The sequence below is a fragment of the Euleptes europaea genome, chromosome 2 (genome assembly GCF_029931775.1).
Source record: "Euleptes europaea isolate rEulEur1 chromosome 2, rEulEur1.hap1, whole genome shotgun sequence".
Lineage (NCBI taxonomy): Eukaryota > Metazoa > Chordata > Lepidosauria > Squamata > Sphaerodactylidae > Euleptes > Euleptes europaea.
Window position 1 is genome coordinate 116348271 of NC_079313.1, and position 25265 is coordinate 116373535.

Below are 25265 nucleotides of genomic sequence, written 5' to 3' on the forward strand. Positions count from 1 at the left end.
CTCTCTCCCGCCCCTCCCCGAGCGAACCCTCGCCTCCCACCGAGCACGGCGATTCGCCGCGGAAGCCATCCGTCACGCTGTCCTGCACGGCGATTGGCCCAGCTTTGCGGAAAGAAGGCGCGCCCCCCCCGCGTTGTCGAGAAAAGGGGGAGGGGAGTCGTCGGTGTTTACTGGGCGTGAGGGTTGTGGAAGAAGTAACGAGAACTGCGCCCGTCCCTTCCCCACACCCACCCTTCAACTTTGGCCCTGGAGTCGGCCTTCCTCGGAAAGCTCTTGCCGCCACCGACATGGGGTTCCGGAAGAAGAATAAGAGCCCGCCAGTACTGAGCCATGAGTTCGTCATCCAGAACCACGCGGACGCCGTGTCTTGTCTAGCCCTAGGCCTCCTCCTGGGGCTCATGTTCGAGGTACGGGGGGGGGGGAGGGAATGAGATGGAGTGGGCGGAGCGAGCAGCAGCAGCGCGCGCTTGGTGGAGCCACGCCCCTTTCTCACACTTCCCCTTTCCCCCATGCGCCCCCCCATCCCTTCCTGGAAACTCGGGCTCTTTTGCTGTAGTTCGCGCTATGACTTTTTCTCGCCTCTTTGGTAGGCTGTTCTGTGCTGGAGAAACCGCTTAAGCCCAGCGAGGCCTGTTTTTTAAGTTTCTGCGCATCCTACACCGTTTCCCTCCCCGCCCCCTTCAGGAGCAGGCAACCTTTGGGCCCCTTTCCTACACAAATGGGATTGGTGGTGGAGCAAGCCAACTGAGAGCGCATCCGAGAGTCACTTGACAGACAGATTGAACAAGCGAGCCAAGCTGCGTGCCGGATTCTTGGTGGTATAAGACCAAGCGGAAGGCCTTGACAGTCTAGCAGTGGCATCCTAGTGTTAAGAAGAAATCAAAAGCGACGTGAAAGGTTTTTCGCAGATTTATCTGGCAACCCTTCCAGTTTCAGAGTCCCCAGTATATGTTCACTTTGCTGCCCTCTAAAACTGGCCACAGGGTCAGCACGTAGTTATGGCTCTGGCTTTCAGTGTTAAGACTCAACCCTGTAACATATAAAGTGATCTCTGAGCATGTGCAGGGAACATTGCCTTCAGTGCTGAATTACTATGGCTATTATAAGGTAGTGTCTGTGAGCACATTTGAACCCCAACATTACTTTTTCTGTAAACTGAGTGGTCCTTGGCTATGTGGGTTTAAAGTGTCTTTTGTTTTTGTGAATGGATCAAATAATGGTGGCATTAAGCATGTTCAGGTTATTGTAGTGCTGGTAAGGTATGGTAGGTATTGATAGGCTCTTGTAATGCTGATAAGCTGTTGTAACCTACAATTACAGGTATTGTTGCTGCTGTTCTGTACTGGAAAGCTGTTATAGTTCACTGCTGCCCAATTCTGAGTGCATTTGCTCAGAAAGGAGGAAGTGTACGCAGGCTTTCTGTGTTTAGTGCTCTGATCTAGGCCTAGGGAATTTGTTGTAAAACTGCTGTCTTCCACTACTTGCTTTAGCAGTGGGCAATTGATCCTGATGGATACAAACTTATTCAAAAATAATCAATGGCAGGGCACAGAGTCTCAGGTGCAACTTTGCATGTCTTATAGAAGGCTATAAACAGTCAAATCTCAGGGGGTTCAAGATGAACAGGCTTATCCACATGACTTTACAACCTACAAAACAGAACTCTGAAACAGAAATTGTTTGCAGTAGAGGTTTTTTTTTACTCTTTCATTGATATGACATGAATGTGCTACACTTCTAAATCCTAAACAGAATTGCACCCTTTTAGCTGATTGACTTCAATGGACTTAGAAGAGTGCAACGCTAACTAGAATTGCATTAGTTCCTCTATTAGCAACATGCAGTCTTACATGGTTTATTAATCAGAAGGCTATTAGTTACATAAACTTTAAATCCAGGGCTTCTCAAAGCAACTGCACTGCTGGTGGCAGGAGCAGTACAAGCAATTGGTGCAGTGTTAGGCGAGAGTCCATTGACAAATAAAGAGTCTTGCTCTGTGTGGCTGAGGGCTGTGCTTTGTTCCAGGTTCATCATTACCATTCAGACACTACTTCAGGATGGATAATGATCTAGATCAGGGTCCCCAACCTTTTTGAGCCTGAGAGCACATTTGGAATTTTGACACAGCATGATGGGTGCTTTGTGGCTGCCGCAAGAGGGGCAGCCAGCCACAAAATGATTGCCACATCTTAACTTCAGTGACACAGTGCAGATCCTTGTGTGGTGGTGACAGCTTCTGCCAAAGTACCATTTTTTAAAAGATCTGCATAGCCAATCAGAAGCCTTGCTGAGCAAAAGCCCTACCTGGCCATGCCCACTTCATAAGAACACTTGGCGGGAGCCAAAGAAGGTGTTAGCGGGCACCATGGTGCCCATGGGCACCACTTTGGGAACGTTTAATCTAGATTAAACTAGTAGGTAAACTGAAGACAAAGCCAGCTGTTAGAACCAGGAAATAGATTTTTCTTTGGTTATTTATTTAGGTATTTATACTGATAGGGACCCAAAGTGGCTTACATCATTCTCCTACCCTCCATTTTTATCATAACAACAGTCCTGTGAAATATGTTAGGCTGAGAGACAGTAACTGGTCCAAGGTCGGGCAGCAAAGTTTTTTTTTAATTTAATTTTTTCCAACATATTATAAAACATACAACAAATAACATACAAACCACATGACACCTGTCAATACAACTCTTGGACAAGTTACAATTTGTGAATAGCTGGAATGGGATTATAATCCTTCTAACCTAGACTAATATAAAACTATTACATACAGAGCATAATATTGATTCGTTAAGATTGCATTAGCCTGCTGTATATATGCCTATATATTTGACTCTACTAAAAGATCGCACTTTCATATCAAAGAATAGTTAATAAAGTTGGGCTCACTTTGGTGATATTAAAAGTTTGCTTGTATAAAATTTAAAAAGCAAAAATAGAAAGAAAATATAAATAAAATGCTTTCATAAATCATAACCTCATCTAGTTATCCCATTAATATACCGTTGGTATATATAACACTAAGCTTGCATCAATTACTAGTTACAGAAGATTACGGCTTTCCACTTAATTGAATTACTAGGCAATATATTCATAATATAATTTCCAGTTCTTTGTGAAATCTTCTCTCTTTTTTTATTAGCAATGTCCGTCAGCTTGGCCCACAGTACATATTCTGCAAGTTTGTCTAGCCAAAGTTTGATGAGAGAATGGGGATTCAAACGCGGGTCTGCCAGATCCTAGTATGACGCTCTAACTGCTATGATATTATCAATGTGGTTTACCAAATTGGTCGTTTACTTTCCAGAGGCATAAATCTGAAATTGTTGAAAGGCCAAAACATCCCAGCGATGTATTAAGAGTTTGAAAATGTTATAAAAAACATCGCTTTAAAAGGTTTTTTGGATACCATGGCTTATAAATGGTTGGAAAACGTCTTCACAGCTAAAGGAGCCAAACAAAGCGTGAACAGTATTTTTTATAACGTTTTCAAACTCTTAATACATTGGTGGGAATACATAGAAAGTGCGAACAGTATTTTTTATAACGTTTTCAAACTCTTAATACATCAGTGGGAATACATAGAAAGTGCGAACAGTATTTTTTATAACGTTTTCAAACTCTTAATACATCACTGGGAATACAAGTGCAGTAACCCCCCTAGTTACAGAAACGGGTGTGAGGGAGAAAGAAGAGTGATGTTGAAGGTCAACCAGCTGGGATTTGCAGTAGAGTCAGAGGATGGTGGTGTTCCTAAGGTCCAAGAATCTTACAGCTGTTATATATATCAGGTAAGATGAAGAAATCTATAGTTACAGCAATGGATGGCCTAGGTGCCACATCCTCCTCTATAATCCCCCCCAAAATAGTTAAGATGGGGATAGGCTGACGTGGCACTGTGCTGAGACCTCTAGTTATTTCTGTGTTTATTTGAGACCCATGGGGAGGTAAGCATTTAATTACAGCAGTGGTTTCTAGTTAGTTCTTTCCTTCAGTCTGCAAGCTACTTGCGTTAATATAAATATAAAATATGTTCAGAGGATTTGGCTTAGTTCTGCTGCCCAGTGCTGTGTATTATTGGCAAAGAGAAACCTCCAGGAGTCTGTTCACATGAACACATTGGTTTTTCATTTGTTTTGCAGGTCTGCAGATGTGCTATTTGACTTACAGTGATGTAGGCGTAGATGCATATGAGTAATAAAAGTTTGTTATGAATGCTGATAGGCTGCAGTGGACAACAGAATTCCTGTTTTAAAAAACTAGGATTTTCCAAGTGCAAGAGCTTTCTCTGGGGTTTCCAGTAGCAACAGTAATATTTCAGTTCAATTTAGACTTTACTTTTCTTTATTACTGTTTAATGATACAGTTGCAAGCAGTGGCAAAAAAAGTCAAAGTAGTATGCTGGTAGCAAACTTCATAACAATGTCTTTTATGGTGTTTAAAGTATGTACACATACTTGTTCTTTGTACAAAGAGTATTGTAAAGCTTCCTCCTTTCAACACATCTAAAGCCTGTCAAAGACATTTCTTATGGAAGAGATGGTTGCCTCAAACTTTCAACTGAAATATAGTGGTAGATTAAATTTGTTTAAATATTTGGACTATGGGCTATGAAACGGCATAGAGTTAGATGAGATTAAGCCCTTTAAATTCAGTGTGCTTAAAAACCTATGATTGTGCCTATTAGTATTGTTGATTTCATTTCCTATTTTTCAAAATATATAATTCAGATTCCACTTTTTAAAGGATTTTAAAAATTACATTTTTAATTTTTGATTTGCTGTTTTTTTCATGTTGTATGTACTTATTGGGTTCAAATGAAGGAGGCTTTTAAAATAACTGCTCTGATCATTCACTGTAAATCATTGCATGTGTGTAATATGAGATCTGTACATGGAAATGTCCTTGTAAGTATCCTGTAAGTATCCTGCATAGAAATAATACAGAATTGTAAATTGATTATTTGGTGTTGTATTATGTATTATTGTTATGGTTAAGCTCAAGACTTTTGGTCAAAGGAGCTAGCAAATAAATGGTAAATGGAAATAATACAGAAAGATGTCTAAACTATGTTACTGACCAACTGTTTCCTCATGCAGAGCAGAAGATGCATGGGCTGGGGGACTTTGCAGTGCCGTTCTAACCAAAGTTATGCCTTTCTAAGCCCATTAACTTCAGCACAGGGGTAGACTGGCCATTTAACTTACAGGGAACATTTCTGATAGGCTAGAAGGCTGCTGATCGCCAGAAGCAAGCTGCGCCTAAGCATTAATAGCTCTGGTGGCTCTGCAGGGGCCACCTGCCTCAGATCGTGCCAGTGATGGGTGTCTGCTCAACTGGTGTCTACATAACTGGTGGTGGTGCAAGAGAAGACAATGGGGAACAGGTACCCATTGTTGGCACTACTGGCCAGCCCTGTAGGGTTAGCTTGCTTCAGAGGCCACTCAGCCAGGCTTGCTCCTGGGCCATCTTAACTTCCTAGTCTGCCCCTGGTGTAACTGCTTAGGTTGTCACTGTTAGTAGCCACACATGTAGATACACATGTTATGGGCCAGGATTACTGAGATGTATATTAAAAATGCCACATTTGAATATTTGTATGTTTTTGTTAACTTAAATTTTAGGTTACAGCCAGATATGCCATCATGTTCGTTACAGTTCAGTACAATGTGACATATACTGCAGGTAAGATTATCTTTAATTTTATTCCTGCTTTTTAAAATACTATGTCTTTGTTCTATCTTTTAAAATAATAAAATATTCTATTTTTTAAAATAATAAAATGCTGATGTTTCTCACACTAATTATTTAGCTAATGGGTAGAATCCAGCAGAAGGAGCACAGCTCCGTAGGCTGAAAAGGGAGGAGGGGTGATTTCACTCCTTCCCCCCTCATATCTGCAGCCCTGCAACCTGCAGACCTCCATGCAGGTCCTGAAATCATCACTGCTGGGTTTAGAAGGGACAGTTGGGGAGAGGCGAAGGCAGCAAAGATCCGTTTCCACCAGCACCTTCCTTCTACTGATGGATTGTTGGACCCAATGCATTACTGAGCTGTATCCTGCTGCCCTTCTTCATAGAGAGGAAGATTTCCTGGGTCAGAGGAAGAATCTATACTTAGCTGAGTGGAGTGGTAGATTCAGGCCAGTGTCTATAGTTCTGTGGTATGTCAGTGCACGTGGGATGTTACAAAGGAATCTAAGTGAATGATAGAGGAGCGTGGGGGAAAGAGATCCCTTCCTACAGAAAGCTTACTTAAATGTCCATAGTGCTGGAGATTGCAGAGAAAGGAGGGGAAGAGGAAATGGAAACAGCAAGTGCAACCGTATTGGTTCATATCTGTCACCTGTTAGATGTACTTAGGTTTTGTTCAAGTGCAAGTGAAGAGCAGGGGTTAAGCCAGGGGTGGGGAACCTTTTTTCCGCCAAGGGCCATCTGGATATCTATAACATCATTCGCAGGCCATACAAAATTATTAACTTAAAACTTAACAGTCCAAGCCCCAAGCAGGCAGCTGCCCCAGATGACCCCCCCAAAACGTGGGCAAGCAGGCAGGCATTCAACTGGTGGTGCACTGGCCCATTTGGTGGCACAGGATGGTCTGTTGCACCAGCCGAACGTAGCTGTCCAGCCACACGCCGAAGTTGCTCCTGCTCCACATGGTCAGGCTGGATTCTACAGCCGGCTCCTGCTACCTCCGCCTGCAGGGATGAAATGAGGACACACTGGCTAAGAACTAGCCCACACACACACCTCGCACATTCTGGCCCTGCCCCCTTTAACCCCTCCATTGTCGCCACTTCCGCCCCCAGCCCTCTTGTAGTACAGAGGGAATACATTTCTCCATGGCCCGGGTGGGAAAGGGTTAACACAGTTTCTTGGGTGGTCCTAGCAGCAAACATAGCTAATGACTCTTCTGCAAGGGGAAAAAAGGTTCATTTTCTTGGCAAAACAAACTCACATCTGCCTTGAATAGAGGCTATTCCTGTCCGCCGGAGGGGGCTGATCGCCAGTCTTAGATCCTTCTGAGCTAGAGATCTGCCAGGACCCACAAAGGGCCAGACCAAATGATTCCGCGGGCCTTAATCGGCCCCCGGGCCTGACGTTCCCCACCCCTGGGTTAAGCCAAAGGCGTCTGATTGAAAATGTGGATTTTGAAAAAGGGTTTGAAATCAGGGAAGTGCTAGGGATACTGAGAGAGTTCCAAGCATGAGGAACACTGTGGGAGTGCAAGCACAGTATTTTCCAGGTAATTTTAGGCAAAAAGGGTTAGGTTGCATTTTGGTTTGCATGATAAAAGCTTACAAAATCAGAGAAGCTGTAATATCCTATCTTAACATTAACTTCAGTTTTTAAAGTAAGTTGAATCCCTTCCAGCCCAGCAGTTCAGTGAACATACAAATTTACATGACAGTCGTATCTCAAAATCAGTTACTTAGCAGACCTCAAAACCTTTACATTGGAATTATATTTAGTTCTAATGTACAGCAAGCAGCTTTCATTCTACTTAAAGAACACCAGAGAAAAACAGATTGTGTTCTAGCATATAGTTAATAATCTCAGATGACTAATACTGTGTGTTGAGCGCTTCCAAGCGTTAAGTCTAAATCCAGGGTTTGCTGTATCATTGCATAAACGCTTCTGACAGATGATGCTTACATCTCCATAAGTTACAATATTATGTAGGTTCAAATCTTTAGTAACGTTTTTCAGACTAGAGAACAAAGCTTTATTGTGGCAGTTTATTTAAGACATGCAGTACTACTGAACACTTCTATGTGTGTGTTTTTGCTTTCTATATTCTCAAGTACAGCTGGATACTATTGTAATAGTAATATTGCACTTTTTCAGATGACAGGCCTGACCCAGTTCATTTCTATGAGTATGGTCCAAAAGATCTGGCCACCATCTTTTTCTACATGCTTATAGCCATTATTCTGCATGCAGTGATTCAGGAATACATACTAGATGTAAGTTCACAATTATTACATGGGTGTGGATATGCTGGACGCTGTGTATTTTTGTATTGTTTCTAAAAGTTTAACAAACAGAAAGTCTTATGTTACCAGCAGTCTTAACTAATTATTGTGGGTAAAAAATCAGCTTACTTCAGATTTTGGTCAATTATATCTGGGATCTCTTAACAAGGGTGAACAGGCAGATGTGCATTTTGAAATTGAAGTTGGGGAGGGGCTCCTCTGCACAGATTGCACAAGCTGATGGTTCACTTTGAGAGAGCCTCCAGAATCAGACTGTAACTCTTGTCTGGCCTGGCTTCTCCAACTAATTGCAGGACCAGGGCTACTTTATAAAGTGTTTCAGTCCTGCGCTTAAGATGGGTGTTGTGCCTTGAAGATGCTGGATCCATACATTTGTTGCAGGCCGTGTTGTTCAGCTGACAGGTGACTATGGGCTAGAAGTCAGTGCCACATGGGCTTCACAGACACGCAGGGGAGGAAGGAAGCAGCACAACGCTAGAGAGGGAGGCAGAGTGCTGTTCCATGGGAGGAAAGGAAGGAGCTCCGGTGCTCAGCTGGTGTCCTATCTTCCCCAGTGCTGAGGCCTAAGGAGCCTCAATACGGAAGGCAAAATGACAGAGGGGGGAGGGTGGCCTCACAGAAGGAGATGCTCACACCGTATTATATCGGTATTCTAATTTATAGATAGGAGTTACATAGATATTCTCATTTGTTAAGTGAAAGGTAGCTCAAAAGTTGCATAAAGTCTCAAATGGTCAAAAGGAGTTTAACAAATAGAATACTTGGGAATAATCCATGGAACTTCAAAGTGAGCAAACATCAGAAGCATAGAAGTTGATAACTGACCTGTGCAGCTGATGTCAGGTGCTGAAATCTACAAGCTACTCCTACTGTGATCTAATGCAACACCCAAATTGGGAAAGTCAGTTGAGTCATAAGTTCCTCCTCACCTTCCCTGGCTATCCTCTAGCAGAGTATAGTACTCACATGTTCAATGGGTCCTGATTCTGTGCAAGTGTTTCGCAATCAGTGACAGTAAACATAGAGCGTGGAAGACTGAGTTTTCATTACCGATAGCAGTGTAGGGGTGTATACCGTGGTGTATAGCTCACCAATACCATCCCTCGTTGTGATGATGTTGCATGAACAGAGGGTGAACGAAAGGGTGCTGTGTGCGACGACATACAATAGTTGGCATCCCATCTAGTGCCCATGTTTGACTTTGTGGTTTTTATAGATACCGTATTTTTTGCTCCATAGCACGCACCTGACCATAACACGCCCCCCCCAGCTGGCCGTCGGGGCGGGGAAAGCCCGTTCGCGCTGGATCGACGCGAGCCAGCTCTGTGCGCCCCGCCCGCCTCCCAGGCCGGCTCGCTGTTACAGCACGCCCAGCCGGCTCTGTGCGTCCCGGGGCACATAGAGCCGGCTGGGCGTGCTGGAACGGGGCGCACAGAGCCTGCTCACGTCGTTCCAGCGGCTCTGTGTGCACATTCGCTCCATAACACGCACAAACATTTCCCCTCACTTTTGAGGAGGAAAAAGGTGCGTGTTATGGAGCGAAAAATACAGTAATTGTATTTCTCTTTTTTGGGTCCCCATTGGGGAGAAAAGCTGGATATAAATAATAAATAAATTAGACATTAGGATTCTTTAGGTCATTTGTTGGCCACTATGCAGCTGCACCAATATTGGGGGTGGGTAGATGGGGGGGAATTATGGCTTGGGGGATGATGGGAAAGCATTGTTTACTCTGCCCCCATTCTACAATTCCTGTGGGACTTGAGTATCTATGTGGCTACTTAGGAGACAGCCAGGTCTTCTGACTGTGCAGTAGAGCCTTTACCTCTACTGCTTGTGAGAGGCAGTAGCCAGCTTGGGTCACATTGTGGTGAATTTGCTGTGCATGTTCCCCTTAGCATTTGAACAGAAATGCTCAATATATTCTGAGGCTATGGCGGCTAATGTGAAAGGATAGATCGCTGGTGGCCCTCATTCATAGAGCTGACTTGACTAATAGTGGCAAGTAAAAGGTCAAAGACCTTTTTTCAGATTTGCAACATTGGAGTATAAATGCTGACAGTAAGAGAGATACTGATACTGTAGAGATTTTAGGGTGGTTTCTAAGACCGGTGTATTACTGTAAATAAAGAATATTGGCCATTTTCTAACGTATTGTGCTCTTTTTAATTTCTAGAAAATTAATAGACGTCTTCATTTGTCAAAAACAAAGCATAGCAAATTCAATGAATCAGGGCAACTAGCATTTTTCTACTTGTTTTCATTTGTCTGGGGAGCAAGCATTTTGTCTTCAGTAAGTAAGTCAAGTTATTTCTTTGATATTTTATTTTAAATGTGCACTAGTCCAAACTATTTATCTTTTTTAAAACTTCATATTTTTCCCCTTTTAGGAAGAATTCGTAACAAACCCAACTCTGTTGTGGAAAGATTACCCTCATTCTCGAATGTTGTAAGTCTTTTAGTGCCTCATCTGATTTGACGTCTTTGTGTGTGTTGGGGAGGGGGGGCGTTTGCTGTCTAAATCAGCTTTCTGATATATTTAACCTTCCTCCTTAAAAATAGACTTGAAGGACTAGAACTTAGATAATCTTTGCCAAATTCTGCCCTGCACTGAGAGAGATCCTGAATTATTCATAGCAAGAATTGCTGTGCTTGTTCTGATCAATGATCCATCTTGCCTACATATAGTGGCTAGGCAGATGTTTCACTTCGTGCACGCAGGATATGGTGGCAGTATGCATGGTCTGTTGCTCATCTCCAAGTATCTGGCAATCAAAGCCATCTGACCATTACATTTCTAATATCCTTCTTCAAGTGTTTATGTAATTCTTTTTTCAAAGCTATGCTGATTGCCACCAGAATGTCTGTGGCAGTGATTATTACAGGCTGATACTGTGTTTGGTGAAAAAGTGTTTTTGCTGTTTTTCAGTCTGCCGCCCATCACTGTAGCATACATATGAGGCCTGTATTTTCAGAGTGAATGATCCTTGTCTATTCACTCTCCTCAATCCTGTAGAGATCAAAAAAGCCGGAGTAACACATCCCTCCACTCTAGTTTCTGATTTTATGTGAGATCTGTTTCCCACTGCAAGGGGGTTAAGGGATGCATGGATGGTATGCATGCCAATGAATGGAGCACAATATAACAGCATAGAATTGGATACTGGCTTTTGGGTTTGGATAGCGGGGCAAGATTTAATTATATTTACCTTCAGTAAAGCTTGATATGACTTGTGTGCAATAGTGCAAAATATTCCTTTGTTGTATGGTCTGCTTTCAACAGACCTGTGCTGTGATTTTGAAGAGAGCATTTGAGATCTATTATAAGCCAATATCTTTCCACATCAGTCCTCATCCACAAAAAAGAGGATAGTACAGTGTAATTATAGTGGCCACCCCAAGGTAACAATTTGGGGATAATCACTGGATTACATTAAGGGATTGTAAATCTCTGTCTCCACTCTCCTCCCCCATCAGCAATATGGAGATAACTTCCTAGTTGCTTTTCATAAAACAAGAATTATTAGTGTAGTATTTTCATGTCAGAATCCACATCACATAGTTTTATACACTTCTATAATGTATCCTTCAGTATCTTCTTAGTTTCTTACCCTAACAGTTTGTCTTGTTCTGTCAAAAAGGTATTCCAACCACTGAATTGCTTAATAATAGTGTGATTTCAGTAGTTCCTCACCATTTATAACTCACAGTTCCACTTGTTTGCATTCTGACCACATAGTGTGGCTAATCCTGAGCACGTGACTCAACTGGATGTTGGGGGAGGGAGGATGAGCATGATGGCATGCTTCCATATGATCACTGCTTGTCAGCACTGTGCCTACACAGGAAGTGTGCATGCTGGATGAGTCATACAGTGCTCACCTTACCTGCCAGGCTATACACAGTGTGGTGCCCACCACCCCTGCCTGGCCAGGTGGTTTTCACAGTTGGTTGTCCAACTCGCTTGGCAATGCTACAGCCAAGCTGGGCACTGGGCACAACATGCATGGGCCTTCATGAATTTTTGGGGGAGGATGTGGGGGGTGACCATTTTGGCCTCTCAGTCCTCCTCTGGAGGCAGCAGATCACCTGCCTCCCAGTATTGACAGATTTCACCATTCTTGGTGATTCCGGGAACAGAAACCCTCCAAATAGGGAGGGTTTGTTGGGACCAACCAAAACATCTCATCTCAATTGCCCTTTTTCTGGCTGTTTTAATCTTTAGGTGGGGGTATAAAGACTTTGATATGGTAGTCGGAAAAAAGAGTTAACCTAGATTTATTTAGTAAGTTTTTAACATATGCTGATACACATTCAGTTACCCCTTTTCTATGACCTCAAGATCTTCCCTGATTATTGCCAATATAAATTCCATCAGTGTGTATTTGACATCAGGATTTTTATCCTACTTTGCATGAACTTTCACTTATTTAAGCTGAATTTCACCTACCATTCTTTTGGTAAGTAACCCAGATTCCAGAGAATTAGCTGGCATTTTTCACAGTAATGTGGGATTTTCCTATCCTGATTACTCTGGTATCTATTCATACCTATTACATCTCCAGACTGTATTTTCTACCCCATTATTCTCCCCCCCCCCAATCTTTAATCAGTTTGTTGCCTATGATAGGATCTTATCCCATGTTTGCTTTTTATTCTCAGAATTTATTGGTTAGAGACTTAGCCCTGTATAAACTCTGCTAAAGCAGTATTTGAAACTGTAATATGTGGTAGAGTGTATCCATGATACCTTGATTTTGTGCATGAAAATATTAAATTTAATGTAGGAGTATGTTTTGTTTTTAAAGGCAGATGCTAGACAACAGGTATTGAATTTGTAACATATTTCCTTTATAGTCTAAGGTTATGCTGCAGGTTAACTGACAAAATATTTTTAGCTAAATTCCTACTATTTATGACTGGTAATTGCTCTCTCTCTCTTTAGCTTTCAGGTAAAATTCTTCTATATCTGCCAGATTGCCTATTGGCTTCATGCACTGCCAGAACTCTACTTCCAAAAAATTAGAAAGGTATAAATTATGTTTTCAATCTTCTTTGTTTTAGTTTCATTTTATCCCTAGTATTAAGATTCCACAATGTAAAACATAAAATTATACAAATAAAACTTCAATAAACTAGATGGTGGGCAGAGCTGAGGAATAGTAGAGACAATTGGGGAGGGGGACAAAATCCAGCCCCCAAATATCCTTAACAATAAAGGAATTAAATGGTTGCAAGGCGGGAAAGAACTAAAATGCGGAATTGTCCTTCTCTACAGGTAATGCTGTGTCTGTTGAAGTTTAATAATCATGATTTTGAGAAAGAACGTGTATGCAAAAGCCTACTTTATGGAGGAACCTTGACAGACCAAGTGTTGCAAAAACACTGGTTTAATAAAATTGCATCTGTTCTAACATGGATGGCACTTTGGATTCAATAAAGTCACAATGTATTATTACTAATTTTCTTGAATTAATGCCAGTTATTGAACCTAAGTGTGTGGACCAGGTTCATGGAGAATTTGGCCTGTTTGATTCTTACCCTTGTTGGTTGATAACTGATTGGGCGGGGAAGAGTAGGAGGGGAGGGGGTCATTAGGCCACAGCTCAATAAATCCTTGGGTATAAATTATTGTTCCAACGATTGATTGGTCACTAGTCTCCCCTCAGCTCAACTCCAGGCACCAGGAATACCGGAGTCATAACACAGAGGCAGGCATTGGCAAACCATCTCTGAACATCTCTTGCCTTGAAAACCAACGGGGTTGCCATAAGTCAGCTGCGACTTGTTAACACTTTATACACATACATTTTCTTGGGTCACTCATGTTGAACTCCTGGATTGCTTGTCCAAGATGGGGTAGACGATCGTATTCACTGATAGTCAGCTCTACCTGTTAGATAGGTTCCAGCAAGTCATGCTAAGGGATTACATTCCTGTAATGTGCTGTCGTATTCAGAGTTGTATCTTCCCCGTGCTTTTTAACATGTAAATGAAAAGATGAGATGAGGTAGTCTGGAATTCTGGAGTGAGGTGTCATTTACATGCTGATGGCATCCAGCTCCACCTTTTTTAATCAGATCTGGGGGTGACAGTGGATTTTCTCCACAGGGGTCTGAATTGGTAACAGTTTGTTGTTACTGTTGGGGATTCTGAATGTTTGTTTTATCTGTTGCTGTGCCATTGCTTTCATTTTAATTGTAAACTAACTTTTCTAACTCCTAAGTGGGAAATTGGCATAAATTTATATTCACTGACTTGTGCATAAGTGCTAAGACTAAGGAAAGCTGGCATATGTTTTGCTAGGATCTGGTCTTTTAACGGTCTCTTTTTCCCCTTTCCTTTTATGTAATCCTAGGAAGATATTCCCAGACAGTTGCACTATGTCTGCCTTTATATTGCCCATATATCTGGTGCCTATATATTGAAGTAAGTATTTACAAACTTAATTTTTATATTTTATAGGATGGGAGTGACGTGCCGTTAATGTGTCATTCAAACTATTTACCACTTTATGAGGTTAATATTTCCATGTTATATTTTGGGAATTATGCTGCTATCTGTGCTTTTTGATGTGCAAGGATTTGAACACAGAGCTCCCTATTGCTCAGCTAATTCTTTGTCTGTTCTGACTAATGCACAGGGCTTAATTTGTTACTAATTACTTCTCAGAATAAAATTTTGAAATGAATGTTTCTTTTTAATATTCCAGTCTTCAGCGTTTGGGGCTAATTTTGCTGGTGCCTCATTATCTTGTGGAACTGATTTTTCATGCCTCGCGTCTTTTCTACTTCAGTGACGAGAATAAACAGAAAGGGTAATTTATTTTTATTGTTATTTTGGAGGTGATAATAATAGTGACTTCTTTTGAGCACTGTAGGCATATGCACCCTATTAAAAGCACAGTCTGTTACTACAGATAGTGAAGGAGGCAGAATGTCCCTTCACAATTCCTCTTCTCACCTGAAACAAGGAATCTCACCAGGTCATCTCTCACTTAAAGTGGTACAGATGAATTTGGGAAAGCGAAAGACTTTTATTATGTTGCACCAAATGAAGGTCTTGAAAGCTGAGTCAGAAGTCAGGCAAACAGTGTCCCTTTCCATCTTGATTTTTAGCATTTAATGAAATCTCTTCTTTGCTTCCAAATGCTACTGGAAGACAATGGGGGTCTACGTTTCCCAACATTTTCACTCAGGTGTTGTATTAGGTTTTGTTCAGTAGTTAAAAACGTATCTGCTCAGATCCAAACCCAAACAAATGGAGTTCTGGTTCAGAGAACAGAGCTTGCCAATGTCCTCCTTCCTTCTTGCTCCTTCTGAAAAGCCATTCCTGAGGGTTTGGGAGGGGGGCTCCAGAATTACAAAAGGAATGGCATGGGCTACTACAGCTGGAGGTGGTGGTCTGGATATTGGGGGCTTCCTCATACATAACCAGGCGTGCCTTCCTCTCATGCAGGAAGCCCTTCAGATTCCAGTTGTAGGCTTTGTTATTGTTTAAGCGTCTTTCCTCCTGACATTGACCATGAATGTTAAAAACAATATTTAGATAAATTTGTAAGAATTCCCCAATTACCAGCCCCTCTATCTCCTCCTTTGCCCTTCCCAGTTTCCTTGATATTGCCCTATCATATTATTCTTCATCTCCATACCCCACTGGGGTACTGATAACATGGAGGGTTCTCCATCCCAGCATGGTGTAGTGGTTGAGAGCAGTGGTTTAGAGCGGTAGAGTCTGATCTGGAGAACCAGGTTTGATTCCCCACTCCTCCACGTGAGCTGCGGCTAATCTGGTGAACTGGATTTGTTTCTCCACTCCTACACATGAAGCCAGCTGGGTGACCTTGGGCTAGTCACAGCTCTGTTAGTGCTCTCTGAGCTCTCTACCTCACAAGGTGTCTGATGTGGGGAGGGGAAGGGAAGGTGATTGCAAACCAGTTTGATTATCCCTTAAGTGGTAGAGAAAGTCAGCATATAAAAACCAACTCTTCTCATATTTGAGTTCTGGTTATTTAAGTAAATCAGGTTGGTGTAAAATTGAGTTGGTTTTGCAGCTCTGCTCCTTATATTTGTGTATTTAAAGTGGCTTGTTTACTTGTTTTTAAATAATTTCACCCTGTTACCAAAGAAAGTTTCTATTCTAATGTGTCATGCCATGAGTACCCTGAACAGTGGCTTGTAGTAGTTTTCAATAGAACTTCTTTCTTTTTTTTTACTGAACCAGTCTATATGTAATGCCCAAAATATATGATTTGGCATTGCATGAGACCAGCCTTCTCTCACACACCCTTTCCCCCCACATATTTACATTCTCCCCGAAATGTCCCCTTCTGTATCCATTCATGGTTTGTAGTTTTGTGCAGGTTAACAAAACTATGCATTTCAGTTCAGGTTCAGAAAGCATTTGCCTAATTTTTAGATCCAGATCAAAGAGATTTTTTTTCAGAGGGTAGCCATGTTGGTCTGCAGTAGGACAGTTAGATTCAAGTCCTGTAGTGCCTTTGAGACCAACAAGAATTTTGGGGTATAAGCTTTTGAGAGTCAAAGCTCCCTTCATTAAGTATGAGTATGAATGGAGATGTGAGTCAAGCTGGTTACAGTATGAATTGTACCTTTGCATCCTGAGTTCCTTATTTATAACATCCCTCCCACCTTCTGACTGGGATATAAAGACTCAGATCTCCATTCCTACTTGTATCTGACGAAGGGAGCTTAAAATCTTGTTGGTCTCTAAGGTGTTACTGGTCCCAAATCTAACAGATCAAAGAGAGAATGCATAGGAAATCAGACAGGAAGCAGAGGCGGGAGCTTGCGTGAATTCTGGGCTCAATCATATAACACCAAATTATAGCCACAACACAGGTTTGGTGCAGGCATCATCACTGACTGACCTCTTAACCCAATCAGGAAACTGGCTGTGCCCCATGGATTTGTGTTCTCTTAAAGGAGCATTCCTCCCTATCTTTCCATTTCAGTGCTATCAGTTGGTGTTATGGTTGTTTCAGTCTGCAGGAATAGGTAGAAGCAGTGCTGCAAATTGATCAGTCTAGACAAAATGTGAACCTCAGAAGTACCCAGAACAGTAAAAGAAGGTAGGATGCCCTCATGAGAGAGGAGGAGCATGTGAAATTTCAGGGCATTCCTGCTCTCCTAAATATGATCAGGTGATCACCTTATGCATGTGCAAGGGATTGATTGCATAGGTGCACCATGTCAGCCTGTGAATTGTTCTTGCAACGCTTTCAAAGGAGTTCAGCTGACCCTTACTGACTTAATTAAAAGCCCAGGAGTTAAATTGAGCATTATTCCTGGGAAAACAAGTTAATGCAGCCGCAAAAACACTATTCTTCCAACTCTATTTAGCCTGGAAGATGGCCTGCTGCCTAGACTCAGCCAATGTGGCCACCTAGATCTATGCCATGGTAACATCAAGACTAGATTACCATAATGCACTTTTATAGGACTGTCCTTGAAGTCAGTTTGGGCTCTGGTTGGTACAAAATTCCACAGCTCAGCTACTATCAGGAGCTAGATGGAACATATCTACTATACCCCTTCTGGAGTCACTCTGTTGGCTCCCCTTCAGTTACCTGGCTGAATTCAAGTTACTGGCTATCACTTACAAAGCCCTTGGATCTCTGATCTGCAGGACTGTTTTCCCTCCCATTCCCTGCCACAACAGCTTCGCTCATCTGAGTGGGGCCTTCCCTGTGGACAGGCAAGATCAGCAACAGCCTCTACACGTGCATTCTCTGTTGCAGCTTCCCCCTTGTGGAATGGTCGGTCTGAGAATGTCTGGAAGGCCCCTGTGCTTCTGGCATTCTGCAAAATATGTAAAATTGAGTTGTTTCATAAAGGCAGTAAGGTTCAAGAAGGTGATTAAATAAAGGGAACAGACTGTGGGTTAAACTATTATGATGGCCATATGCATTATCTTGCATTCACTACGTTGTCACCTACCTATGTAATTCCACTTTTTGGCCTTGTTAACATATATCATGTCTAATATTTATGCTTTGCTTTCAGATTTCTGTTATCCTAGTCCTATTACCTTGCTTATCAGAAATCTTTTTTTGCTAGATCGCACTGACTTTGTGTAATCTACCTTGAGTGTCAATGAAAAAGGTGGATTATTCATAACCTAAATAAGAAGTTAACTTGTGGTACAGAGGAGAGTTTCACCCACCTAACCAAAAGAGTCTGTCCGTTGAGCTGTTTTGCATGATTGCCATTATCTTTGAGTAGATAATAGTTTTGAGGAAACTGTATATATCTTAGATTTAGAATGTTTGTGAAAGGCATCTGAGAGAAATTATGGTTTTCCTTGCAGGTTTACCCTTTGGGCTCTACTGTTCGTAATGGCTCGTCTCCTGACCTTAACTTTGTCAGTTCTCACATTTGGATTTGGTCTGGCAAGAGCAGAAAATCCTGGTTTTTCCATAGCAGAAGGAAACTTCAACATACTTACTATTAGGTATAATGCTTAGCAGACAGCTGGACTGAGATTTATTGACTGAGAATGTCCTTTGAAGTTTGTTATTCTTATTAGTGTTTTAAATATTACATTTATTAATATGTCAGAAGTAACTGGCTAAATAAACTTTCCTCGGAGCCTTCTTTGCAACTTACCTTGTAAGATGTTAAGTAGTCACAGCAACTAAACAGTAGCTCTTTTGGACCCAGTCAAAGATCTAAGTAGTTTAGCAAACTGTCTCCAGCACCGGGCCAGCTAGGCCGTTCTGAAAAGTTCATAGCCATTGTCTGTTTTTGACATGTGTTTAGAAATCACAGGTATATTGCTTCTGAATATTAGTGATTCCTTTTTTGTCATGTTCGAAGGCCTAGGAATATCAGACTGCTCTTAAAGGTGCAGGAACGAAGTCAGTAAAAAGTATTGCTGACAAAGAGCTCTGCAGAAGTACCTCACAAACAACTTTCTTGGTTGGGGCGGGGGTACTCCCACATGTTACTGTAGACCTTTTCACATTTCTCTTCACCAGTATATCTTGTTGCAATTTGAGGCAATATTTCTACTATTTCAAATTTTACATCTAGTTCCGTGTCTGCAGTTGTAACAATGCATAATAATATATATGTGTATGTATACTTTAAAAAACATTTTTTAGAGTTGGCTGTCTGGCTGCAATTTGTTTGACTCAAGCTTGGATGATGTGGAAATTTATCAACTTCCAATTAAAGAAATGGAGAGAACATGTACAGAATCAAATTCCTAAGAAGAAAGCAACCAACACAAAGAGTAAACCAGCAAAAAAGGAACTAAGTAGAGGTAAGTGTAGTCTTTGGAGTGTGCAGTTCTACCACTGAAACAAGAGAAACGTTTATTTTCATTTCTAGTCCATTCATAGTGTGACTTTCTTATTGGGGCTTAGAGTGGATTCAGGCAATAAATTAGGTGATTATAAAATATAACTTTTGAATGATAACATTTGAGTCTAACAGCCAAGTAAAATAACATAAAGCAGTTGGGGTGGGTTTGAAGAACTGGAAGAAAAAACAGTATCCCCAATATCAGTCATACCATAGAAGTATTTGCCATGGAGGCTTACTGGAGTGACCTTGGGCCAGTCTCCCACCCTCAGCCTGAACTACCTCACACGGTTGTTGGAAGATAAAATGGAGGGGAGAACAATGTAAGCTGCTTTGGGTCCCCATTGGGGAGAAAGGTGGGATGTAAATGGAATAAATAACAGAAGTCACCTCCCAAGCTGATCCACTGCATCACAGCTGTACCGCTCTACAAGAACATTCTCCTTGGTGACGCACTGCGCAAGAATGGAACATAGTATGGGGAGGCAGGCTAATCCTCAAGGGGGAATAGGCGGATAACAGCACCGCCGCCCCTGTTTTACAATCAAAGCAATAGTGTGCATGTGAGTTTAGGGGTGGGATACTTCTACTGAATCACCGGATCCAAGCCATGATGTCTAAAGAGAACCTTCACATCCAGAAACAGTAAGCCACTGAATAACCAGTGCTAGAAGGCAACATTAAGAGAAGGCCTGGTCTCAGAGTTATGTTAATTGGCCCTTCAGGCAGCTGGTTGGCCAGAGGTTAGGCTAGATGGACCACTAGTCCAATACAGCAGCATATTTCTTTTCTCTCTGGGATGGTCATCCTCTTCCACTGAGCGCTCAGCTCCGGGAGGGGACACACATGGAGCAGTGAGGGAGATCGGGGACACCCGCCTAGCCAACCAATCAACCCAGGCTATCAATGCAGTTGACAGATGTTGCAGCCAGATTGCTCTCCCATTTTCTCTCAGGGAATTTCACCAAGTTTTCTCTCTTGTTCAATCTCCGTAAAGCAGTCTAGGATGATATTACAATAATTGTGTGTACACTTAAGTAGTGTTCTGTATTGTAACTTTTCTGTGTTCATATTACAGCTAACTTTGCCAATGGAGCAGTGAAATTTGAAGAGGGCACATCGCCCAGAAAAAGGAAATCAAAAGTTTTGTGAGACAACCATAGATCCAGAGGACACTGTTCTAACATAAGACTTTAATTATTTAAAAAATAATGTTCTGTTACTGCAAAGAGAGAGACTATTCAGCTGTGTTGCCTGAGAGACACTTGTTGAAATAATATATTTTTAAAATTATCAATACAAAACTTATTGTGAGAATATTTCATCATGAGTTTATTTAACATTATACTATTCAGTTTCCAAATATAATTTCTCTTGTGTTTTATTCTCACATGTAAGTACAGTACTGCTGTAATATGGGTACAGGCACAGAGTAATTATTGATCGGGCACATCTTTATTTGGAGTTTAATAAATATAAGTAACAAGTCCATAAAATTAGTAAAAACTAGCTTTTAGAAACTTTAATTTCTGGACTTAATTAGAACTAAAGTTAGGTGTTAGGATTTTTAGGAGATGGCTGCACAATTTTTTGTTTTTATTGTACTGTCTAAAATGTCTCTGTTATTCAGAAGCAATTTAAATATTGTTTTTTAAAGTTTCTGATACATTTTCTCTGGTTAAATGCATTGTTTAAGAAAAAATGAAAATCAATTAATCTTTTCACCATGGAACACTGCCAGTTCAGCAGTTCAGTTCAATTGTATGTTTTGAGAATGATTACCAAGTTATTATTTAAGGCTTAATTTAGCAGAAATAGTATCCTGATCTGAGACCCAAACTAGTTCATTGTATACAAAATAGCTTCCAAAGCCTTTTCATGGAAGTTTTAAAGGTAGATGCTTAAAAAAAGGTGCTAAAACGTTTCATTTTACTTTGTTTAGAGATCCATGAAACTATTAATTGTTATACAAAATGAATGTTTCTGATCCAGAGCTGTAGATCACTTCAGAATTACTTTCATCTAGAAGAAAGTCAAGTTTTGTGACTGCATAGTGTAATAGGCAGCCATAAGTTCTTTGTTGCATGTTACAAAAAACACTCAGAGCTGTACCTAGCTTTTTGATCTATCAAAATTGCAGCTAACGGGGCCCTGTTTCTGCCTCATACTATAAGCTTTTAATTCCAAAAAAGGCCCTTGCAATTAATGCCTGTTATAATTTATAGTTTAAAATGGGCTATAATACCTGGTTATGATTCAGGGTCAGAACAGTAATTGACAGTTTAAGAAAAAACTACCCTGACTAGGATTCAGAGAATTTATGCTCCTGTAAAAGGGCTTGCACTACTAGCCCAGCTGAATTTTTTTTACTTGGAAAACGGCATCCCTCGCTATACTACAGGCCATTTTTAGCCCCCCTTCAGTTTTTGCAGCAGTTTGCTGTGTGGTATGGGAGAGCTGTTCTTTTTGGGGGCGGGTGTCTAAAACTCCTTTCTCCCCTTGGCTCATGGAACTCGTTTGAGAATTCATTGGTTCCTGGCCAATGAATATACAGATCCTAGAATATGCTTTGATTAAGTTTTCATGTAGAGTTATTTCCCTTGTCCCTTTTAACCCTTCCTGCTGTTAGCTCCTAGATACATTGGAGGGGGGAGGCATATTGCTTTAGATGGGACTAGTGGATGTTTAAACTGCAGTCCTGAAAGTGTCTGTTACAAAAACATGTGGCTGATCTAGAGTATGCAACAAGATGTGCCACAACTACTAAATAAAATCTCTGTAACAGTAGCAATGAAGCGAAGTGAAAATAAGTTACATTGTTTATTGAACTCCTATATTTCAGGCTGTTGGGTGGTCCCAGAAAAGCTAATGAGAGTCTTTCACATGCTATAAGTGCAATACTTTATAGGAACTCACATGGTTTATAGCGATTTTGTATCCTCACAGCTTGATGCAGTGCTCCATGGGCACTACAACACAATTGTGAACTCACGTACACTTAAGGGTTTCCCTGTATAATTCACTGAGAACTTTACCCATGTGTACTCAAGGATGGAACATTCCCTGAAATTGCACCCACTGAGGAAGCTCTTGTGTGCGTTTAAACACTGTATAACAGCAAATCCAGCGTGGTAACCAAGTTACTCCTCTTTTGTAACAGCAGAGACATTATTATACACTCCTCCATACACATAGAAATTGCCTATATGTCTACTTTCCATTCTGATAGAACAGTACTCGTCTTCTACAACATATGCTACCTTAGAAAGTCTTGTTATGGCTTTTTGCTATTTACATGCTAAACATCCAGAATGGGATGCAAGCATGAACAAGCTGTTTGCTTAAAGATACCTTGTGTTGAACCAGTCAGTCTTGGGATGAAGTTACACCTCAGTCCTGACCATACTCCTGTGAGAAACAAGTGACTTAAATCATTCTTTCTCTCTTGCACTCAGTAAACCACTCAGTCACCTATGTTTAGATGTTGCCACATGGATAAAATAACTCTTTTATAAAAAGTAATGAGAATTTTTGTATATTACTTAACATAGTTGCATCATTTTTATACAAATGCCATTCAGGATTTGAGCCCATTTTTCTCATTTGCCAACCTGGTCCTGTGTGCAAACTAACTGTAGGATTTGTCTGTGATTTCTCATAATCCTGTATTTCTACTGAAAATGTTTTACCTTGGAACTAGAATATATTTTTTTATGCTTTTAAATAAAATTTATTTGTATGTTGATGAATGCCTCATTTGATAAAAGTATCATCTTCTGAGCAGTTTTGATGAAAACTTAGTTTTGTTATAAGGTTCAGCTATGCTGCTCACAAGACAATGCTTTCTCTGATCAGCATGATTGTGGCCCTGGACTAACAGAGGAGGCCGAAGGCCAGTTATAGCTGTTGCGTCCTAAAGATGGTGAATATGGACATTGTCAAGTTACAGGCTGAAATTTGTATTGTCTAAGATGTTGTATGTTGCTAACATAAAGTAATCTTTCTGTAGCAGAAGTGGCCAATAGATATTTTTTTAAAAAATATAACTCTAGCATAATCTAGGTATGTATCACAAAATAATTGAACTCTGCTGAACGAAGTCATCAGGTACTTCAAATTTTTTTGAAAGTCTGTCTATGGGTTGGGAATTACATTTCATACTTGAGGAAGATAGCGGTGCAATTACTGAATTATCAGAATCAAATTCCTAAAGTACAGGTATAATTCTTCTAAGCTTCTACATTTAAAGGTAAAATTGACACTATTGTCCCTATGAAATCAGACCGTTTGGTTAAACATTTTAAATGTATGTTCTCTAAAATGTCCTTGAAATGCAGGTATTTTGTGTTTGGGTGTGTGTGTATCTGTAAACTGGGAAGAAAACTTTCCTACTGCAGCATGAAAGGAACGTAACAATTGATTACCGTAATGTCCTGTGTCATTGCACTGCACTGATGGATATTTTATGTACTATCAAATGCATTAAATAAAAGGTGGGCCTGTGCCTTAAGATGTTTTGGTGAGCCTTAAACAGTTTTTGGCAAACACATTGATTTTAAGGTATTGCCCCAAGAAAACTTGGTGAATAGAAACTTGCAATTTAAGCTGATGTGGGGGAGTAGTAATGGACTGGTATATTCATGAAAACCCCATGCTCTGCATGTGTGAACTTTCCATTTCTTTTAAGTAGATTGCTGAATCTGACCTGGAGCAGAATATGTGCAGGTATATCAGCAGTCCTAAAAACAGCTGCACTGCAGCAATATTTATTGTCCATGTGTTGTATCGGTATACATCCCACCACTTGCTTAATGGACGGCCAGCCCTTGGGAACCTTTAGATGTACCAGGTGTCATGCCATGTGGGCATCGTACATGCATTTGTATACTTGTATGCCTTTGTATGCATGTATAGGAGCCGATATTATGCCAGTTAAACTTGAGTCCAGTAGCACTTCAGAGACCAAGATTTTCAGGGTATAAGGTTTCAAAAGTCAAAACTCCCTTTGTCAGACTGAAGTAGGAAATAAAGGGAACTTTGAGTCTCAGAAGCATATATCGTGAAAATTTTGTTGGTAGAAGTAAGGTGCTACTAAACTGTTATACTTCAGACCTGCACTGCTACCCAGTGTGGTGTGGTTAAGAGTGGTGGACTCTAATCTGGAGAACCAGGTTTGATTCCCCACTCCTCCACATGAAGCCAGCTGGATGACCTTGGGCTAGTCACAGTTCTCCGAGGCAAGGGCATCTTATGATTGGGTGTTTTCCCGCTGCTTCTAGGAGGCAGGACCAAAGGAAACTTCCTGTCTCCTTGGCGGGAAGACCGCCCACTATCCCCAGTCTTTGTCCTGCCTTGTTCCGGAGAGCAGCGACCTCATTTAGCTCTAGCTTATTTCCTAAAAAAAAAAAATTTCCCTTCGTGCCTGTTCTTCTGTTTTTGTCTCCCCGTCTTTTGGTCTCCCTTCCTCCCCCCCCCTCGTTTTCGTCTCCCCTCCTGTCTGCTAGTGCGGGTTAGTGAGGGACTGAGGAAGCCGGCCACACATCCAACATGGCCGACGCTACAACGGAGAGGGAGGACGATCTCCTCTCCGTTGAAGATTTTCAAGCTGGAGGGCTGGTCCACTCCGCCCAAGCCCCCTCCAATGACCGCACCGGCGGATCATTGGAAAGGGAGGGAGCCGCGGCAGCGCCTTCGGGAGAGGAAGGGGAGCCCGCGCCTTCAAAGAAAAAGGCGCGAAAAACCGCGCTGAAGAAGGCGCCGCTCCCGGGCGCTCAGAGAAGGAAGAGGCGCTCCAACAAGCCGAAGGTCGGCTCCCCCAGGCTCGCTCCTGCGTCCGCCAGCAGAACAGCTCCAGTTCAGCCTGCAACCTTGATGCAGCCTTTGAACATCGTCGGATTACCGGTAGGAGGGCTCCAGGCGGGAGGTGGCAACCC

The 25265-nt window shown here is 41.5% G+C and overlaps 1 protein-coding gene across 1 annotated transcript; it reads left to right on the forward strand.

Moving 5' to 3' along the window:
* The first annotated feature begins 273 nt into the window (after positions 1-273).
* LOC130493855 (translocating chain-associated membrane protein 1-like) lies at positions 274-20766 on the forward strand. Its single transcript, XM_056867452.1, has 11 exons — positions 274-407; positions 5631-5691; positions 7857-7975; positions 10182-10298; positions 10396-10454; positions 12951-13035; positions 14364-14434; positions 14718-14822; positions 18335-18478; positions 19131-19291; positions 20411-20766. Exons 1-11 carry the CDS (start codon positions 288-290, stop codon positions 20482-20484), a joined length of 1116 nt encoding a protein of 371 aa, XP_056723430.1. The 5' UTR covers positions 274-287; the 3' UTR covers positions 20485-20766.
* Positions 20767-25265: the final 4499 nt, after the last annotated feature.

Bases quoted from the DNA above. Each gene is read 5' to 3' on its own strand.
- LOC130493855 (XM_056867452.1), top strand. From the start codon at position 288: ATGGGGTTCCGGAAGAAGAATAAGAGCCCGCCAGTACTGAGCCATGAG. The intron at 408-5,630 runs GTACGGGGGGGG...CTTAAATTTTAG, and splicing joins TCCTGGGGCTCATGTTCGAG to GTTACAGCCAGATATGCCAT. The intron at 10,299-10,395 runs GTAAGTAAGTCA...TTCCCCTTTTAG, and splicing joins GAGCAAGCATTTTGTCTTCA to GAAGAATTCGTAACAAACCC.